Genomic DNA, 16,528 nt, shown 5'->3' with positions numbered 1-16,528 from the left:
GTGAGATGGGCCAGAATTCTCACCTGCATTTTACAGCCAGGGGAAACTGAGGCAGAGAGGGGCAGCAACTTGTCCCAAGGTCAGACAGCAGGTCTGACAGCAGGGAAAAGACTCCAGAAGTCCTGACTCCTAGCTCATCTTTCCTATAGCAGGACAAGCAGGGTTTAAGTAGGTAGAGCTCTCATTGGGCCAGCCAAGGAAAGAAAGAGCTGTGGGGGAGGGGGGGATGCTCCTGCTTTAGCCCCTGAGGGGACACCACCTGCAGGGCTAAAGCCTGGAGAGGAGACTGAATTGCAGGCTGCAGTAGCACAGCTAATGGCAAGTTCCCGGTTTCCTAGCGCTGCAGAAGGGGGTCAGTCAGTAGGTCAGCCGTCAGTAGGTCCCTGAGGAAGGTTCCCTGTAGCATCAGCCCAGTCCCCAGAGAGAGAGAGACTGCCTACTGGGGCCTTATTTTCATGTCCACGTATTTGTAAGAGTAGTGGTGCCCCTTCCCGGTGGACCAGTTGATCCCGTTGGCGTAGGAGCTGTGTTCACCTTTGAGGTACAGCCCATTGAGGTTCGAGGAGTGGCACTGCCCATACCACCAGCCGCCTTTGTAGAGGATGGCACAGCTGCCCCCAAAGGTGTCGTGGTCTTTGTCCTGTGTGGAGAACCCCAGCTTGTTGTGTCCCGAGAGAGAATCTCCTGCAAAGGGAAGAAGGCAAATATACACAAGGCTTGGCCTGCAGCATCTTCATTCCATACCAAACTCACGGCCTTCGCATGAGGGCAAAGGCTTTCCCTAGCTGGAGTCGTAACAAAGAGTCTTGCTTCTAGGTCACTGGTTCAAATCCAGCCCATGTCTCTTTACCTATTATTAGTAGGAAGCATCACGTATGGGGTCCTGATTCCCATCTTGCACAGTCATTTACACTTGTGCAAAGACTCACACTGGTCTGATCTGGCAGCGTTTTGGTGTAAATGCGGACCCAAGGTGCAGGGACCATGGAGAATAAGGCACTAGTCCTTCCCCTGGCTGTCTGGTGTGAAATGAGTTTGGTGGGTCACAGGAGACTGGCAGTGCCCATACACCACTGGAGCCCCCAGCCCCACTCACACCCTTGCTGGAACTAGCACTGGCTCAATACATTTACTAGATGAATTTTGCTACGTTTTCCAGATAAAGTCGCCAAGAAATTCCCCTTCCTCCACCAGTTCTAGTTGGAAACTCTCAGCAGAGAGGCCAAGGCCTGAGAGGCCCATGGACACTGGGCTGCCTTTCCACTCCTAAAGCTGGTCCCTCCAGGCCAGGGCTGAAGCACTGTGGACATGCAGGGGGGGAGGCGGGATGCTCCTGCAGACACCGCCCCGGCTGGACCTGGTGTGTGGACGTGCAGGGGCTCTGGTGGGGACAGGCTGGGGCCTTTCATTCGTGCCGACACAAAGTCACAATGGAGGGCTGAGGAATCCTAGCCCTGCTTCCCAGCCTCGCACAGCTGGTATTTTATCCACCCCCTGGGAACCACCGTTGGTGGCTTTCCTATGTGATAACCCCAGCAGCCTATCCCCACTCGAGGCGTCTCCCCCAGCCAGTTTCATAGATTCATAGATACTAAGGTCAGAAGGGACCATTCTGATCATCTAGTCCGACCTCCTGCACAACGCAGGCCACAGAATCTCACCCACCCACTCCTATGAAAAACCTCACCCATGTCTGAGCTATTTAAGTCCTTAAATCATGGTTCAAAGACTTCAAGGACCAGAGAAGCCTCCCTCAAGTCAACCATGCCCCATGCTACAGAGGAAGGCGAAAAACCTCCAGGGCCTCTCCAATCTGCCCTGGAGGAAAATTCCTTCCCGACCCCAAATATGGCAATCAGCTAAACCCTGAGCATATGGGCAAGATTTACCAGCCAGATACTACAGAAAATTCTTTCCTGGGTAACCCAGATCCCATCCATCTAATAACCCATCTCAGGGGATTTGGCCTATTTACCCTGAATATTTAAAGATCAATTACTTACCAAAATCTCATTATCCCATCATACCATCTCCTCCATAAACTTATCAAGTAGAATCTTAAAACCAGATAGATCTTTTTGCCCCCACTGCTTCCCTTGGAAGGCTATTCCAAAACTTCACTCCTCTGATGGTTAAAAACCTTCGTCTGATTTCAAGTCTAAACTTCCTGGTGGCCAGTTTATACCCATTTGTTCTTGTGTCCACATTGGTGCTGAGCTTAAATAATTCCTCTCCCTCTCCTGTATTTATCCCTCTGATATATTTATAGAGAGCAATCCTATTTCCCCTCAACCTTCTTTTACTTAGGCTAAACAAGCCAAGCTCCTTAAGTCTCCTTTCATAAGACAGGTTTTCCATTCCTCGGATCATCCTAGTAGCCCTTCTCTGTACCTGCTCCAGTTTGAATTCATCCTTTTTGAACATGGGAGACCAGAACTGCACACAGTATTCTAGGTGAGGTCTCACCAGTGCCTTGTATAACGGTACTAAAACCTCCTTATCCCTACTGGAAATGCCTCTCCTGATGCATCCCAAAACCGCATTAGCTTTTTTCACAGCCATATCACATTGGCAGCTCATAGTCATCCTATGATCAACCAATACTGCAAGATCCTTCTCTTCTTCTGTTACTTCTAATTGATGCGTCCCCAACTTATAACTAAAATTCTTGTTATTAATCCCGAAATGCATAACCTTACACTTCTCACTATTAAATTTCATCCTATTACTATTACTCCAGTTTACAAGGTCATCCAGATCCTCCTGTATAATATCCCGATCCTTCTCCGAATTGGCAATACCTCCCAGCTTTGTATCATCTGCAAACTTTATTAGCACACTCCCACTTTTTGTGCCAAGGTCAGTAATAAAAAGATTAAATAAGATTGGTCCCAAAACCGATCCCTGAGGAACTCCACTAGTAACTTCCCTCCAACCTGACAGTTCGCCTTTCAGTAGGACCCGTTGCAGTCTCCCCTTTAAGCAATTCCTTATCCACCTTTTGATGTTCATATTGATCCCCATCTTCTCCAATTTAACTAATAATTCCCCATGTGGCACGGTATCAAATGCTTTACTGAAATCTAGGTAAATTAGATCCACTGCATTTCCTTTATCTAAAAAATCTGTTACCTTTTCAAAAAAGGAGATTAGGTTGGTTTGGCACGATCTACCTTTTGTAAAACCATGTAGTATTTTGTCCCATTTACCATTGACTTCAATGTCCTTAATTAATTTCTCCTTCAAAATTTTTTCCAGGACCTTGCATACTAGAGATGTCAAACTAACTGGCCTGTAGTTACCTGGATCACTTTTTTTTCCTTTCTTAAAAATAGGAACTATATTAGCAATTCTCCAATCATTCGTACTACTCCTGAGTTTACAGATTCATTAAAAATTCTTGCTAATGGGCTTGCAATTTCAGGTGCCAATTCCTTTAATATTCTTGGATGAAGATTATCTGGGCCTCCCGATTTAGTCCCATTAAGCTGTTTCAGTTTTGCTTCTACCTCAGATATGGTAATATCTACCTCTATATCCTCATTCCCATTTGTCATGCTACCATTATCCCCAAGATCCTCTTTAGCCTTATTAAAGACTGAGGCAAAGTATTTGTTTAGATATTGGGCCATGCCTAGATTATCTTTAACCTCCACTCCATCCTCAGTGTTAAGCGGCCCACTTCTTCTTTCTTAGTTTTCTTCTTATTTATATGGCTATAGAACCTTTTACTATTGGTTTTAATTCCCTTTGCAAGGTCCAACCCTACTCGACTTTTAGCCTGTCTCACTTTATCCCTACATGTTCTGACCTCAATTAGGTAGCTTTCCTTGCTGATCCCTCCCATCTTCCACTCCCTGTATGCTTTCTGCTTCTTCTAATCACCTCTCTAAGATGCTTGCTCATCCAGCTTGGTCTACAACTCCTTCCTATGAATTTTTTCCCCTTTCTAGGGATACAGGCTTCTGATAGCTTCTGCAGTTTTGATTTAAAGTAATCCCAGGCCTCCTCTACCTTTAGATCCATAAATTCTTCAGTCCAATCCACTTCCCTAACTAATTTTCTTAATTTTTGAAAGTCAGCCCTTTTGAAATCAAAAACCCTAGTTGCAGATTTATTTTTGTTAATCCTTCCATTTAGTTTGAACTGAATTAGCTCATGATCACTTGAGCCAAGATTGTCCCCTACAACCATTTCTTCTATGAGGTCCTTGCTACTCACCAAAATTAAATCTAAAATGGCATCCCCTCTAGTCGGTTCAGCAACTACTTGATGAAGGAATCCATCAGCTATGGCATCTAGGAAAATCTGAGCCCTATTATTATTACTAGCACTGGTCCTCCAGTCTATATCTGGGAAGTTAAAGTCTCCCATGATCACGCAGTTTCCATTAGTATTTACTTTATTAAAGACATTAAAAAGGGCTCTATCCATATCCAAATTAGATCCTGGAGGTCTATAGCACACCCCAAGCACTATCGTAGGAGAGGCTTTACTAGTTTTCTTCCTCAATGTAATTTTTGCCCAGACGGACTCTGTCTTATCCATTGCATCGCTTCTTATTTCTTTACATTCTACCTCATCATTGATATACAATGCTACTCCACCCCCTTTACCTTTGTTTCTGTCTTTCCTAAACAGCACATACCCTTCAATACCTGTAGTCCAGTCATGACTACTATTCCACCATGTTTCTGTTATCCCTATAATATCTGGTTTCACTTCCTGCACCAGTAGCTCTAGTTCCTCCATTTTGTTTCCTAGGCTCCTCGCATTGGTGTATAAACATCTTAATTTTTGCTGTTATCCTTGTGACCGAGAAATCCAGTCAGTAGCTTACAAACTCTTAGGGGGCAGCTGCGCACCGTGATTCCCGGCGCAGGGAGAGGCACACTAGCTTTGCTCGAGGTAATACAGTAGAAGTAGCCATGTGGCTAGCCACCCGAGGACGTATCCAGGACCCCCGGTAGGGCAGTATCGGGAGGCCAGTCCCAGTAGCTGCAGCCACGCTGCATGTGAAGGCGTACCCTCCATAACCGTGGTTTCCTCGACTTTGTAAAGTTTGTAAAGTTTCGCTAACGGTCATGGAGGCGAGGGGCAGTGGCACTGACAGGATCCAGAGACAGTGGTTCCCCCACCCAGCTTTGCTAATGGGATCCTGACCTACACATACCCTCCTCCTCTTCTCCAGCCTTGCAAGTGCACCTCAGTCCTGTAACAGCCCCTTCCGCCTGCCAGCTCTCACTGCTCCTCTCACATGGTCTGGTGGGGCGGCTGCTATTCATTTTTCTGTGACTTGCTCTGTTACCCTTGTCCTTAATGCTCTGACCGAGGGTCCTGGGGAGACTGCAAGCTTGGGGACAGATCCTCAGCTGCCTCATTCCAGGGAAAGGCTGCCCCTTGGTGACGAGCTAGCCTCATGGAACTAAGCCTTCCCTGTCTGAAGATCTGGGCTCAGCCACTGGAAAGGCCACTGGTCTGAGGGCCTCCACCCTGCAATAGAGGGCAAAGCCATTAGAGCGAGCTGAAACACTGCGGCACAGCTGCCAGTCTCTACTAAGGAGGGGCCGAAGAGTGTAATAGCAAAGGGGGTGCCCGCTAGCTGGCCCCCGATCACCCTGCAGCAGCAGGCAGGCCTGAGTGGAAATTACTCGGCAACTCACCCATGGTGCCATCCAAGTAGGAGCCCAAGGCGAGCGTGTAGTTTTCCTTTTCGCTCAGCATCTTGAAGCTGGTGTACTTGGCAAACGTGCTGGACTCATTGAAGTCCCTGGCATCAATCCGCAGCTGGTAGGTCCCTGAGGCCAAAAGGACAGCAAGGCATCAAGGTCCCGGCATTGCTGGAGAGAGAGGCCATGGCCCGAGACCAACACCTTTTCCTCCCACAATGTGGGAGTAGGAGCTATGCTCATGGTGGGAAGATGCAGTCCCCGTGGGGGTTAGGGGCAGCCTGGGGACACAAGAATGGGAAATCCCAGAGGAAATGGAGGTGGGAATCTCCCCTGGGCTGGTGCCCTAGGGTGCTGTACAAGAGGGGCTAGGGGCTGTGATGCCAAGGTGAGGAACTAAGCCCAGGAAGCACCCAATGTCTGAAAGGGGTCTGGACTTTCATGATGACACCATGATCACACCATCTCTGAGCCGTCTCCTTTTGGAGCTCACTAGGTAACACCGAGCTCCGTTTGGGGTTTACCCTTTCCTAGGAACCCCCCCAGCATGCTCTGCGGCTAGCTGGTCCTTTAAACTCTGGGGCAGACAAGCTGCTCCAGCCCTACAAATGGCCATTTGGCCTCTGGCTGCTGCAGGCTGGACTTCTCTTCTTTCCAGAGGGTGATTTGTTAGCAGCCTGTCCCAGGAGGAGGGGCGTGCTCAGAAGGGTACGTGCTGTGTTTACTCTTAGAGCCAAACTGCACTGGCTGCATGGGCAGCAGCGAGCAAGTTGCTGCGTTGGTTTCAAAGCTGATAAGGAAAAGTCTTTTCTCTGATCCCTGCTATGCTTGGGTAGATCTGGGGTAGCTCTGTTAAAGTCAGTGATTTTATGCCTCAGTCCAGCCTTCCCCTGCTCTCTCCCTGTGACTGCTCCCTTCTCAGCTGGGTGGTGAGAAGTCTCCTTACCGGTGCTGGTGAGAAGGTGGATGTTGTCGTTGCCCAGCCAGAACTCCGATGCTTGGTTTCCAAACCCTCTCTTGTAGGCCTCCCAGCCCTGATAGAAATCCACTGACCCGTCCTGTCGCCGCTGGAACGCCTGGAAGGCAAGAGGCAAGTCATGTCCAAACTCAGCGAGCCCTGTGTGCAATGCGGGCATGACACGGGGAGCTGGGCAGGATCCAATCCAGCCGCTGAAGTTGTGGAAAGGGGGAGGGTCTCCCAGTGGGTTCAATATCCATCCTTCAGCTGATCTCAGTGAACACCAACAGCTGTCTCCCCACTGAAGGATCTTATGTGGTGCTTACTGCCAAGAGGCACCAGCAGGGATCGACCCCTAGACCTCCCTCATGACAAGCACAGGGCTCCATGGCTAGAGGCAAAGGACTAGCACCCCACTGCTCCTGTAGCATCGCTGACAGCCAGAGTTTCAAAGCCCTGGGTAGCTGGGATGGGGACCAGGGAGCACACCCTTGCTCTGGGGGAGAGGAGACTAATGAGCTCTCCTGAGCTTGTTCAGCCCTTAAGGAGGCACATCTGTAAGGGTTGCTCTGCCTGGAGGGGACGGGTGGGAGCTTAGAAAGGGAAAACAGGGCCCTGGAAGGGGCGGTGAACAGGGTGAACACTGCTATGCCCCTGAGAGATCAGCCAAGTGGGAGACAGTCTCTGGCCTCACTGCCCCTGCAGTGACCAGCTGTCAAACAGGGTGCCCCAGGCTGGAGTGAGACCCTAACTAAAGACAGACTGCTGAAGAGACGGCCCTTATTTCTACTCTCTGATTCCCCTCCCTGAAAAGGGAAAGAGAGAGAAAAGGGCCTCTCTTGACTGTTCTGTCTGGAGAGCCCCTTGTGCGCTACAAACTGCGGGAGGACGTTATAAAGAACGTGGCCTGGGCTCTGGTGGGGACTCCAGGGAGTCTCAGCCCCCCCACAACAGCCAAGGTGCTGAGCTCTTTGGAAAGACTGGCTACCTGGTGCTTACGTGCAAGACGAGCGCGTCTGAAAATCTGACCTGAACTCCCCTAACCGGGACCTACAGCAGAGTCTTCAACCTGGTATGTGGACTGGCAACTAGAGGGGCCCCAGACCCACTCTGTGCAATGGTGTATTTCCTCCAGCATCCTCTCCTCCCTGGCCTGCTTGCCCCAGTCAGTAGAAGGACTCACCAGCCAGCCCCCGCCATCCGTTTCCATGTCACAGAAGACGGTCAGCATCCTCCCCGGTTGGGGGTGGATGGGGTACCAGCCGCTCAGCCCCTCTCCCTGCTCCAGCAGCTCCTTGCAGTTCCTGGCACCTGGCCCTTGGGGGAAACACCAGCTGGGTGAGTTCATTATGGACAAGGCAGTTAGGCATGTTCAATCCGACACGGGTTGGGATGGGGGTCCCAGAGCACCAGCCACTCTGTCTTGGATGACACAGGGAGCTGGGCAGGACCCAAACTTGCTGTTGAAGCTGCGGGGGGGTCTCCCAGTGAGTCCAATGTCCATCCTTCAGATGATCTCCATGCACATCAAACAGCTGTCTCCCCACTGAAGGATTTTATGTGTGCCTACTGCCTACCCCTGAGCAGTGGGAAGAATGAATGACATTGGCCTTCACAGCCATCTGTTGGCTGACCGATAAACACACACCGGTTAGGGACTCTCCGTGCTGGGCAAATATTTTCCCTGTTCACTGGCTGAAAATGAAAAATTTCTGAAGCTTTCTGGCAAATTGAAAAGTCAGAAATTTTTGGTTTGGGTGGAACAAAAGGTTTGTTTGGATTTGCTGCCACGTTGTTGAGGCCACTGTTGGTCCTGTGTTTAGAGTTTGACCATTTTTAAACGTTTGGCTGTTCCGAATAAAATGAAAGGAAATCTGGAGACACAAAAATCTGGAGAACCGAAAAATCCAGGTGTTTATTTAGAAAGGGTCAAAATGACATGTTTTGTCGGGGGGTGTTTTGTTTTTCATTTTTGACTGAAACAAAAATTCTGGAAACCCTTTGGTGTCCCCGAAGAAGCATTTTTCACAGAAAAGGCAGGTGCCCAGCTATAACTCAGAGCTGGCCCCTGGCGGTGATACAGCTGGGAGGGTTCTCTCCAGCTGGACTGAATAAACACCTGAGGGTGAAATCAGAACTGCAGGTGCTGAGGGTGGGGTGAGGAATGAACTAGCTGCTGCCCGGCTGTTTCATGCTGGAGCTGATGGTAAATGCATTTGAGGGGCCTTAATTGGGGTTTAACGATGCTCTGGGACTCTGGAGGAGTAAACTGATGCAAGAGAAAAGGAAGGGAAATGGCCTTAGCCAGGACAGCTGTGTTTGGTGGGAATGTTGTTTGGGGGAGGCCAGACTCTCATTTGGTGGCTTCACTACATGCTATTAAATTGCAGCTGATGGAGTTACTCCTGTAGTTGGGGTGGTAGTAGTCTGTGCTTTTGGTGTGGGAGGTCCCAGGTTTGATCCCCATGGACGGCCTATGGCATCTGTGTGTTTGCAGCCATGTTGGTGCGTGAGGGTAGGGTTTGAGGCTGAGGAGGCCATGTACCTTGCTGCTGAGAGCTGGCAGAACTGCTGGTTTCTCCTGGGGGAAGAGAGAGACAGCCATTGGTAAAATGGGTGCATGGGGCAGCTGGGCAATAATGAGAGGGCAGAGGTTGCCACATGCTCTGGAGAAGGGTGGCTCTCAAATATCACCTCTGGGTCTTCCAGGGGGTGCTGGCAGCAATGTGGACCTCTGTGAGGCCAGGCTTTCATCCCCAGCCCTTAAGTTCTTCTCCCCACGTGGGGTAGTGGCAATGTCTCTTCTCCAGAGCAGAGGAGGGGAAGGTGATAAGCCCAGGGAATGCAGCACTCAGACCAGTTTGCAGGCAGGAGTCCAGACATGTCAAGAGAGTTAGCAGGGTGCAGCCAGGGGATAGAGCTGTGAGGTTTCCCAAGGGGCCCAATCCTGCATCCTATCCTCCCCCAAAGAGTCCCATTGAAGTTACCTTTATCTCCTTTGGGTCCAGCCTTCCCCATGGCCCCAGGGGAGCCCTTCTCGCCTGAAGAAAGAGAGCAGAGGCATGGACCTCTCTTTATTGTGCCTTTAGAGCTACCTGACAACAGCCTTTAAAAGCCAGGCAATGCAGCTGGGGAGCTGTGGGTGGGGAGCAGACTGGATGGGGATTTCTAAGGGGACACGGAGCCTTTTGCTTCTAGGTCATGGATTCAAATTCAGCCCTGGTCGGTACCATTTATTGGCTCAGGTGAAATGAGTGAGCAGCTCAGTCCAGTTCCCAGTGGACGAGGTGTCCATGCTAGAAAAAATACCAGAGGCCAAGGATTGGGTAGGCCAAGGTGCCACATCTCTCACCCCTAGCTAGTCTCTACGTATATGGTTCACTCGCTCATGGAAGGGATATTGTGTCAGCATTTTAGTGGCAGAGACAACCAACCAAGATCTGCTGGGCACAGGCTTCTTGCCAGCTCTGTGACATTTCTCCTGCGCATTATTCTGTCCCCACTGCCTCTCTGGTCCATTCACAGTGTAAGCTCTTGGGGGCAGGGACTGTCTGGACAGCCCCCAGCCCCCTCCCGCTCTGACCTATGGTAATACACATGATCAATGTTAATAATAACACAAGCCTGAGAGTGCAGACTGCACTGCAGAACTCAAACCTGGATTGTACAAACGTGTCTGAAACTTTCCCTGCAAACACTGAAATATAACTCGACTCTAAAGCTGCTTTCCCTGGCAAGGTGTGATAGGCTCCTCAGTCCAGCCGCTCTGACTCCCCAGTGTGTGTCCCTGAGGAGCACTGTGTTCTGGTGCAGAGTTTTAGGGCTGTGAGCTTCCTCAAAGCAGTGTCCTGCTTGCCTCCCGTGAGCTGATTTCCTGCTCTCCATTCTCCTCTGAAATGCAGGTTGGCAACATGCTCCCCAGACTGTCTGAACCCGTGCCCTGCCTGTCGGCTGAGTTAGGGCCGAGCATTCACATGGAGTCTGCCAGTCTCTTTGTCTTGTCTGGATACGGATGTCTGTCACTAGGGCCAGGCAGAGCAAGAACAACCTCTGGCCTGCTTGATATTGAGGTTGTGGTTGCTGAGTCCTGACTGCATCCTCTCACCTGGGGGCCCCTGAGGGCCTGGATCTCCTTTAGCCCCAGGTAGGCCATTTGTCCCTGGCATGCCCGGCATTCCTGGGATCCCTGGCTGGCCCTGGAAAAAGATCTTCTTGTCTGCTCCGCACTGGGATATTCCCTTCAGCTCTGAAAGAGACAGAGAAGCAGGTTGGAGTGAGGGGAGCAGGCGCGCAGTGTGATGGTGTCCTGAAGTTAGCAGTAACAGCACAGCATAGGGCCAGGAAGTGACCCCGGGAAAGGCTCATGCACCTGGGGGGATGCTGAAACTGCATGATCACACTTAGCCACTAGGTGTAACCTGGGCTGGTACCAGGCAGACCTGGGCGCGTATTCACGTATCTTACTGGAAACACATCTCTTGTCTCCCTCCATGATGGAAGCTCTGTAGCCTGTCCGTATCTGGTACCGCAGCCTGACTTGCTGGTAGGAGCCCTGCAATTTCCCATGTACAAGGAGTATGTGACACTGGGATTTGGCAGGTAGTGTGAAGAGCCAAACTGAACAGTCAGGGCTGGGAAGTCTGCCCAGATCTCTGCCCTTGTTGGCTTAGGGGTGTAGTTGCCTATGGTGACTGGAAGGAAGCAGCTTGATCAGGAGTGATAGTCCAAGGGTGAGATTCCCCCCCTCCCCGTAAGACTAGAATTAAACATCCCCCACAGCAGAAGGTCACAAAGCACTTGGAAAAGGAGGACTTGTGGCACCTTAGAGACTAACAAATTTATTAGAGCATAAGCTTTCGTGAGCTACAGCTCACTTCATCGGATGCATTCCACTTGCAAAGCACTTGGCAAATGTGGGTAAATTAAACCTGAACCACCAGTGTGCAGACTGGGGGAAACCCAGACACACCGAGGCTAAGTGCCTGGCACCAGGTGACACAGAAAATGGGTGGTGGAGCCAGGAATAGACCCTAGTTCTCCTGACTCCAGCCTGTGCTTTCACCCTAGATATCACCCTGCTCATCTGATATGGACAGTAATATTGAGAAGCCGGGGGGGGGGGTCAGGCCCTGTGTCAGATTTCAGCTGGGGAACAATCCCTGCCTGTGCGCATCGACCAAGCTCCCAACTCGGAGACAATCTGCCCATTTTAAATGTTAGAAAGTTTAAAGTAATAATTACAAACTGTATTGGGGGAGGGGAGAGAGTTGGATCTCGCTGGAAAGTAGGAATGGGCTCATCACAACACCTCTGGCTATTTTCTGAGCCCCCAAAGATGTTCTAGGCACTTCTCCAACCAAGTAATGAGCCTTTCCCTGCCCCAGTGGGCTCCTAAGCAATATTTAACAGCATAGAGCAGGTGAGGGTCCTACCCAGACTAAGAGGGGGCAGGGCTGGGGTGCTGTCACCTGGTCACACGATCAATGTAGCTGTGCTCCTTGTGGTGGTGTGGATGGGCAAGTGTTGAGGAGGAGGGAGAAAGGCTAAAGAGGATGTGGCTGGTGTCTGACTTCAGGGAGAGAAGTATCATTAGCCACATTTGGCAGATGGGGAAACTGAGGCACAGAATGAGTCAGTGACTTGTCCAGGGCCACACAGAGAGTCCGAGGCTAGAGCTGGAATGGTCCTGATGCCCTGCTTCATCCTCTGCCTGTTAGATCACAGTGACCACAGCTGATACTCTCTAGACAGGACACTTGCTATCAAGTGCAAAATGTCCCCCACGCATTGCTCCAAGGTGTTCCTTCCTGGACAGTGTTTGTGCTCCCCAGACAGAGCCCATCCCTCTGGGTCTCCTGGTGTCTCAGCACCAGCACGGTGTTACCTGGGGATTGATTGCTGGCTGGGAGAGGCTGACAGCCTGACACAGAGATGAGCACTGCTAAACCCAGCCATGCATGAACCTCTGCTCCAGCTAGGGTTGGGATTGCTTAAACAAATCCCTTCAGTCAGCTCCCCCCCACCCCACCGCTGGGGCTGTGGGTGTCTCCCCACCTCCTTACCATTATTCTGATCCAAACCCCTATCAGGTCAGGTCCTTTCCATGGACTCCAGGGGGCTTTGCCTCGCCTTTTGGGGCGGGGGAGCATCCTGCCTGTCTGACGGGGAGCTCCTCAGAAATGCGGCTGCCCCCGGCAATGTCCCGCTGCGGCTCCTCTTTAGAGCCTGCTCCCTGCTGGAGCCCATGAGCGTTCGACTGAGTTTGGCCCCCAGTTTGGAGAACAAAGCCCTACAAAGGGATCCCCAAGGATGCTGAGTACCCCCAGCCCCCGCTGACTTCAGTGGGAGCCACGGGCTCTCAGCTCTGCCCTGGATTCAGCTCCCCAGCTACTCACGTGCACAGCAGCTGGATTCTGTCTCCTGGGCAAAGCCTGCTCTGGGGGCAGTAGCAGCCATCAGGAATGCCAGGGCGCAGAGAAGGCCCGTGCAAGACTTCATCTTGTCGTGCTGCCCCCACACCGTTACCCCTCGGGGTGCCTCTTAGAGCCGGGACTGCTCTGCCGCTTATATACCCCGCTGACTTTCCCAGCTAGGAGACCCTATGACAGCCAAACACCTGTATTGTGTAATGCTTGTTCTGCCTGGGGGCCAGCCTTTCCCAATGAGCATGTGGCGCAAGAATTGGACTCAGAGGTTTTTGATAGCTAGGCATAGGCTTACTTCCTGGAGCCAAACAAATGACCATGGGCGTTGTGCGATATCTCGCTATCAGTGAGCCTCTGTTTGCACTTCGGCCTAACTAAATCCTCTCTGCTCTTTCAAAAGCAGCTGGAGGGTTCTTCTGAACTTCCTGTCCTGAGCTGTTATGTGGCGTTGATCAAGCTGTTGAACAGCTGCTGCACTCCACCCCAGAGCTGGCTGCATTCTGGTGGTTGGTAAATTCATTCCTGTTTGAAAGGCAGCCTGGCTCGCTGGAATGAGGTCAGGACTGGGTGCCCCAGAGCACCTGAATTCTAATCTTGGCTCTGTCACTGACTCACTCAGAAGCCTTGGGTGTCTCTCTTTCCCCATCTGCGAAATGGGTAATACATGCTTTCCTGCCTCCCTCCCAAAGCTGCTGTGAAAAGGACGGTTCGTCAGGGGGTGTTAGTATTACATTTTTCTGGTGCCTTTCATTCCCAAGGGCAGCATCTGTCTATCTAACATCTGGAACTTGTAAAGAACCTTTCACTACAGCCTTGGCCTTGGCAAACCACATAGACAAGTGTCCCTTCACGCAGCCCATGCAGCCACCTCTGGGGTGGAACATGTTGGCTGTTTGACAGCACAGTTTAGGACAGGAAGTGAAGGAAATCTCATGTCCAAGGAATATTTTAGGGGAGCAAACTGGAAGTGGGTCAGGACACCAGGCTTAACACCCCTACCCCTGCAGAAAGTGCCATGGGATCTGGAATGACCACACAGATCCAGGACCTCAGGGGACTGGCTCAGCACTGAGGCAAAGGGAAGAGCAGCAACCGCAACACCACTAACCCCCCACCGCTTGCAGCAACTGGATTTCCTCGAGGTCTGGTCAAGCACTTACACAGCTGGCCCGGCTTGGCTTTGGAGAGGTTACGTGTTTATTAAGGTAGTGCCTAAGGACCCACCAGGAATGTGCTAGGAGCTGTATAAATACTCAGCCGAATTCCCAGCCTGAAGGGCTGTGGCTTTAGGTTCACACCTCTCCAGTGAAGGCGGCGGGAGCATAAGGAGCCCTTCAGCGTATGGGATAATTTCCCTCCCTCTGGAGTTCTGCTGTGCTGGGGGTTTCGGGGTGTTATTATTGCTGGACCAGGCCTGAGCTTCCAGAAGACAGTGAGGGGGAGGAGGAGCCGCTGGGGAGGAAATGGTACCAGCCAGTTGGTGGGGAATTGGGGGGATTGCCTTTAGCTGCCCTCTGGCACAACTGAGGCAGCCCCTTCTGGGGCCAGAGGGGAGCAGGCTTTGATCTTGCTCTTGGTCCCAGTAGCGTAAATCATGAGCCTCTCCATTAAAGTCACTCAAGTGACACCGGTGCAAAGCCCATGCAAGGGGGATCAGAATCAGGCCCACGTGGGCAGCCTCCTTCCAGGGTTATGGTGCAGTCCCCTTCCTGGAGGTGTCCGAGAAGGTAGGAGAAGCTTGTCTAGTAGCCATGGGTAGCATTGCTCTTCTCTCCAGGGCTCACCAGCTGCAGAGGCAAACGTTGCAGGGAGCCGAGTGCTGGAGAAAGATGCAGGACAGCGGACGTGTGTATGTCCCTGGAGCTGCAATGTCAGACCGCTTGCTGCAGGGGAAAGAGCCTGAACTGGATTACTATGCTCCCCTAGGGTCAGCCCCATATAGCTGCCTTCTAACATCCGCCCCCCTTCCCCTGTCCTGTGTCAAAGATGATGCCAGCCTAGCAGATGAAACCCTCCGTCCCCTTTCTTGGGGTGTGTTTGCTGGGCCTGGCATGTTCTCCAGCACGGAGCATCCATGGGTGTTTTTCACAGTGGGCTGCGTGGAACATAGAGCCGGCTGCTTATTGCTCACAACAGTCAGCTCTGCCTGTTTGCTTTCGTTCAAGGGAAAGCGACTGTGACCCGAGGGCACCTGCTCACAAGCAGCCTCTCCGAAGAAAATGAAAGCGCATCTCAAAGCGGCTTCTGGTCTGGGAAAAGCGTCACAGCCCCGTCTACGTGAATCAAAATCCCCCTGCTGCCCCTTCATGCCCTGCCAGAGGGTCTGAAACAAAACCAGAGTAGGCAGCTGGCTCACTGCAGCTACTTCTCCTTCAAGCCAGCACAATATCTACTGCTCCAGCCAGAGATCCCCACTGGGAACGTTAACCGAGCCTGAGAAATCTCATCAGCTGTAAGTTCCAATTTACAGAGGGGTAAACTGAGGACTGGGGTGCTGATGTGATTTACGCAAAGTCCTGACATGAGTCAGTGGCAGAGCTGGGAGTAGAACCCAGGAGTCCTGATGCACAAACTTCTGCTTGATCCTGTCCCATTACCAATATACAACAGCCGTCACTGGTGCTAAGCTGTGAACTGCCCACTAATGCATTGGAAAAAAATCCCATTCACTCCCCACTTCTTCCTTCTAGGTGCCTCTTGCTGTTTTGTTCTCATTTTACTCCATTGATTGCAACACACCTGTACAGCTGGGCTGGGGGAGGATCCCTGACTGTCTGTTTCCACTGAACAAACATTGAATTTCTGTTTTTCCAAGAGCAGCAGCAATTGGCCCACAGCCTGGCTGCCTTTTGTTTTGCTCACCTGTGCATGCACCAGCTTTAACATCAGTCTGGGCATTTTGGGGACTAGGGCGGCTCTGGATTGGACTCCTCACTGCAGCTTGCTAGTTTTCTCGCTTCCCTGTCACTGAACGGTACAGCCTGTGCTCACACTGTTCCTTTGTTACTGGAAATATGTCAGCAATGCTGCCAGGCAAAGTAGGGCTGGGGCAAAGTTCAGGTGCTGGGAGCAAAGAGAAATCTACTGTCCTGAGCCAAGCCAGGGTGGAGGCTGGAAGGGGAATTGGTTTTTCTTCCCTTTTTGGGAAGGTTGGCTGCAGAGCTTGTTATGGGAGCTGTATGCAAAGTTCTGGTCAGTCCCAGATCAGATATAAGCCAGCCACTGGTGGGCTGAGGTTTGGGTGATATTCATCACACCAGTGGCACCACCCACCAGACCCCATGGCAGGTAGAGCTGGGGCGGGAGTAGTTTTGGTAGAACCGGAATGTTCTTGTGATGTTTATTCTGTCGCTCCTTGAATTGATAACCAGTGGGCTTTCCTTAAGGTGAACCCAGCCTGTACCTGCTCTGCTGGTGTGTTCCTGGGAGCATTGCTCTTTGCTTGCACTATTGTTGAGGACACCTGATCCACCCAG

At 51.4% G+C, this 16,528-nt stretch overlaps 1 protein-coding gene across 3 annotated transcripts; it reads right to left on the bottom strand.

Annotated features, from left to right (window-relative positions):
• Positions 1–171: 171 nt before the first annotated feature.
• LOC119845392 (ryncolin-1-like) lies at positions 172–16,018 on the bottom strand. 3 transcript variants are annotated; one of them, XM_043506124.1, is made up of 8 exons: positions 15,915–16,018; positions 10,733–10,873; positions 9,615–9,668; positions 9,173–9,208; positions 7,811–7,944; positions 6,616–6,745; positions 5,664–5,798; positions 172–684 (listed from the first exon to the last, which is right to left on the bottom strand). In XM_043506124.1, exons 2-8 carry the CDS (start codon positions 10,800–10,802, stop codon positions 437–439), a joined length of 807 nt encoding a protein of 268 aa, XP_043362059.1. In that variant the 5' UTR covers positions 10,803–10,873; positions 15,915–16,018; the 3' UTR covers positions 172–436. The 3 variants fall into 3 exon arrangements, with proteins under 3 accessions (XP_043362059.1, XP_038233571.1, XP_043362058.1); XM_038377643.2 differs by lacking the exon at positions 15,915–16,018 and adding an exon at positions 13,023–13,235; XM_043506123.1 differs by lacking the exon at positions 15,915–16,018 and adding an exon at positions 13,023–13,235 and having other exon boundaries at positions 7,811–7,938.
• Positions 16,019–16,528: the final 510 nt, after the last annotated feature.

The sequence above is a fragment of the Dermochelys coriacea genome, chromosome 19 (genome assembly GCF_009764565.3).
Source record: "Dermochelys coriacea isolate rDerCor1 chromosome 19, rDerCor1.pri.v4, whole genome shotgun sequence".
In the NCBI taxonomy this organism is placed as follows: Eukaryota; Metazoa; Chordata; order Testudines; family Dermochelyidae; genus Dermochelys; species Dermochelys coriacea.
Note: the sequence above shows the minus strand (reverse complement) of the source record. Positions and strands in the feature narration are given on the sequence as shown.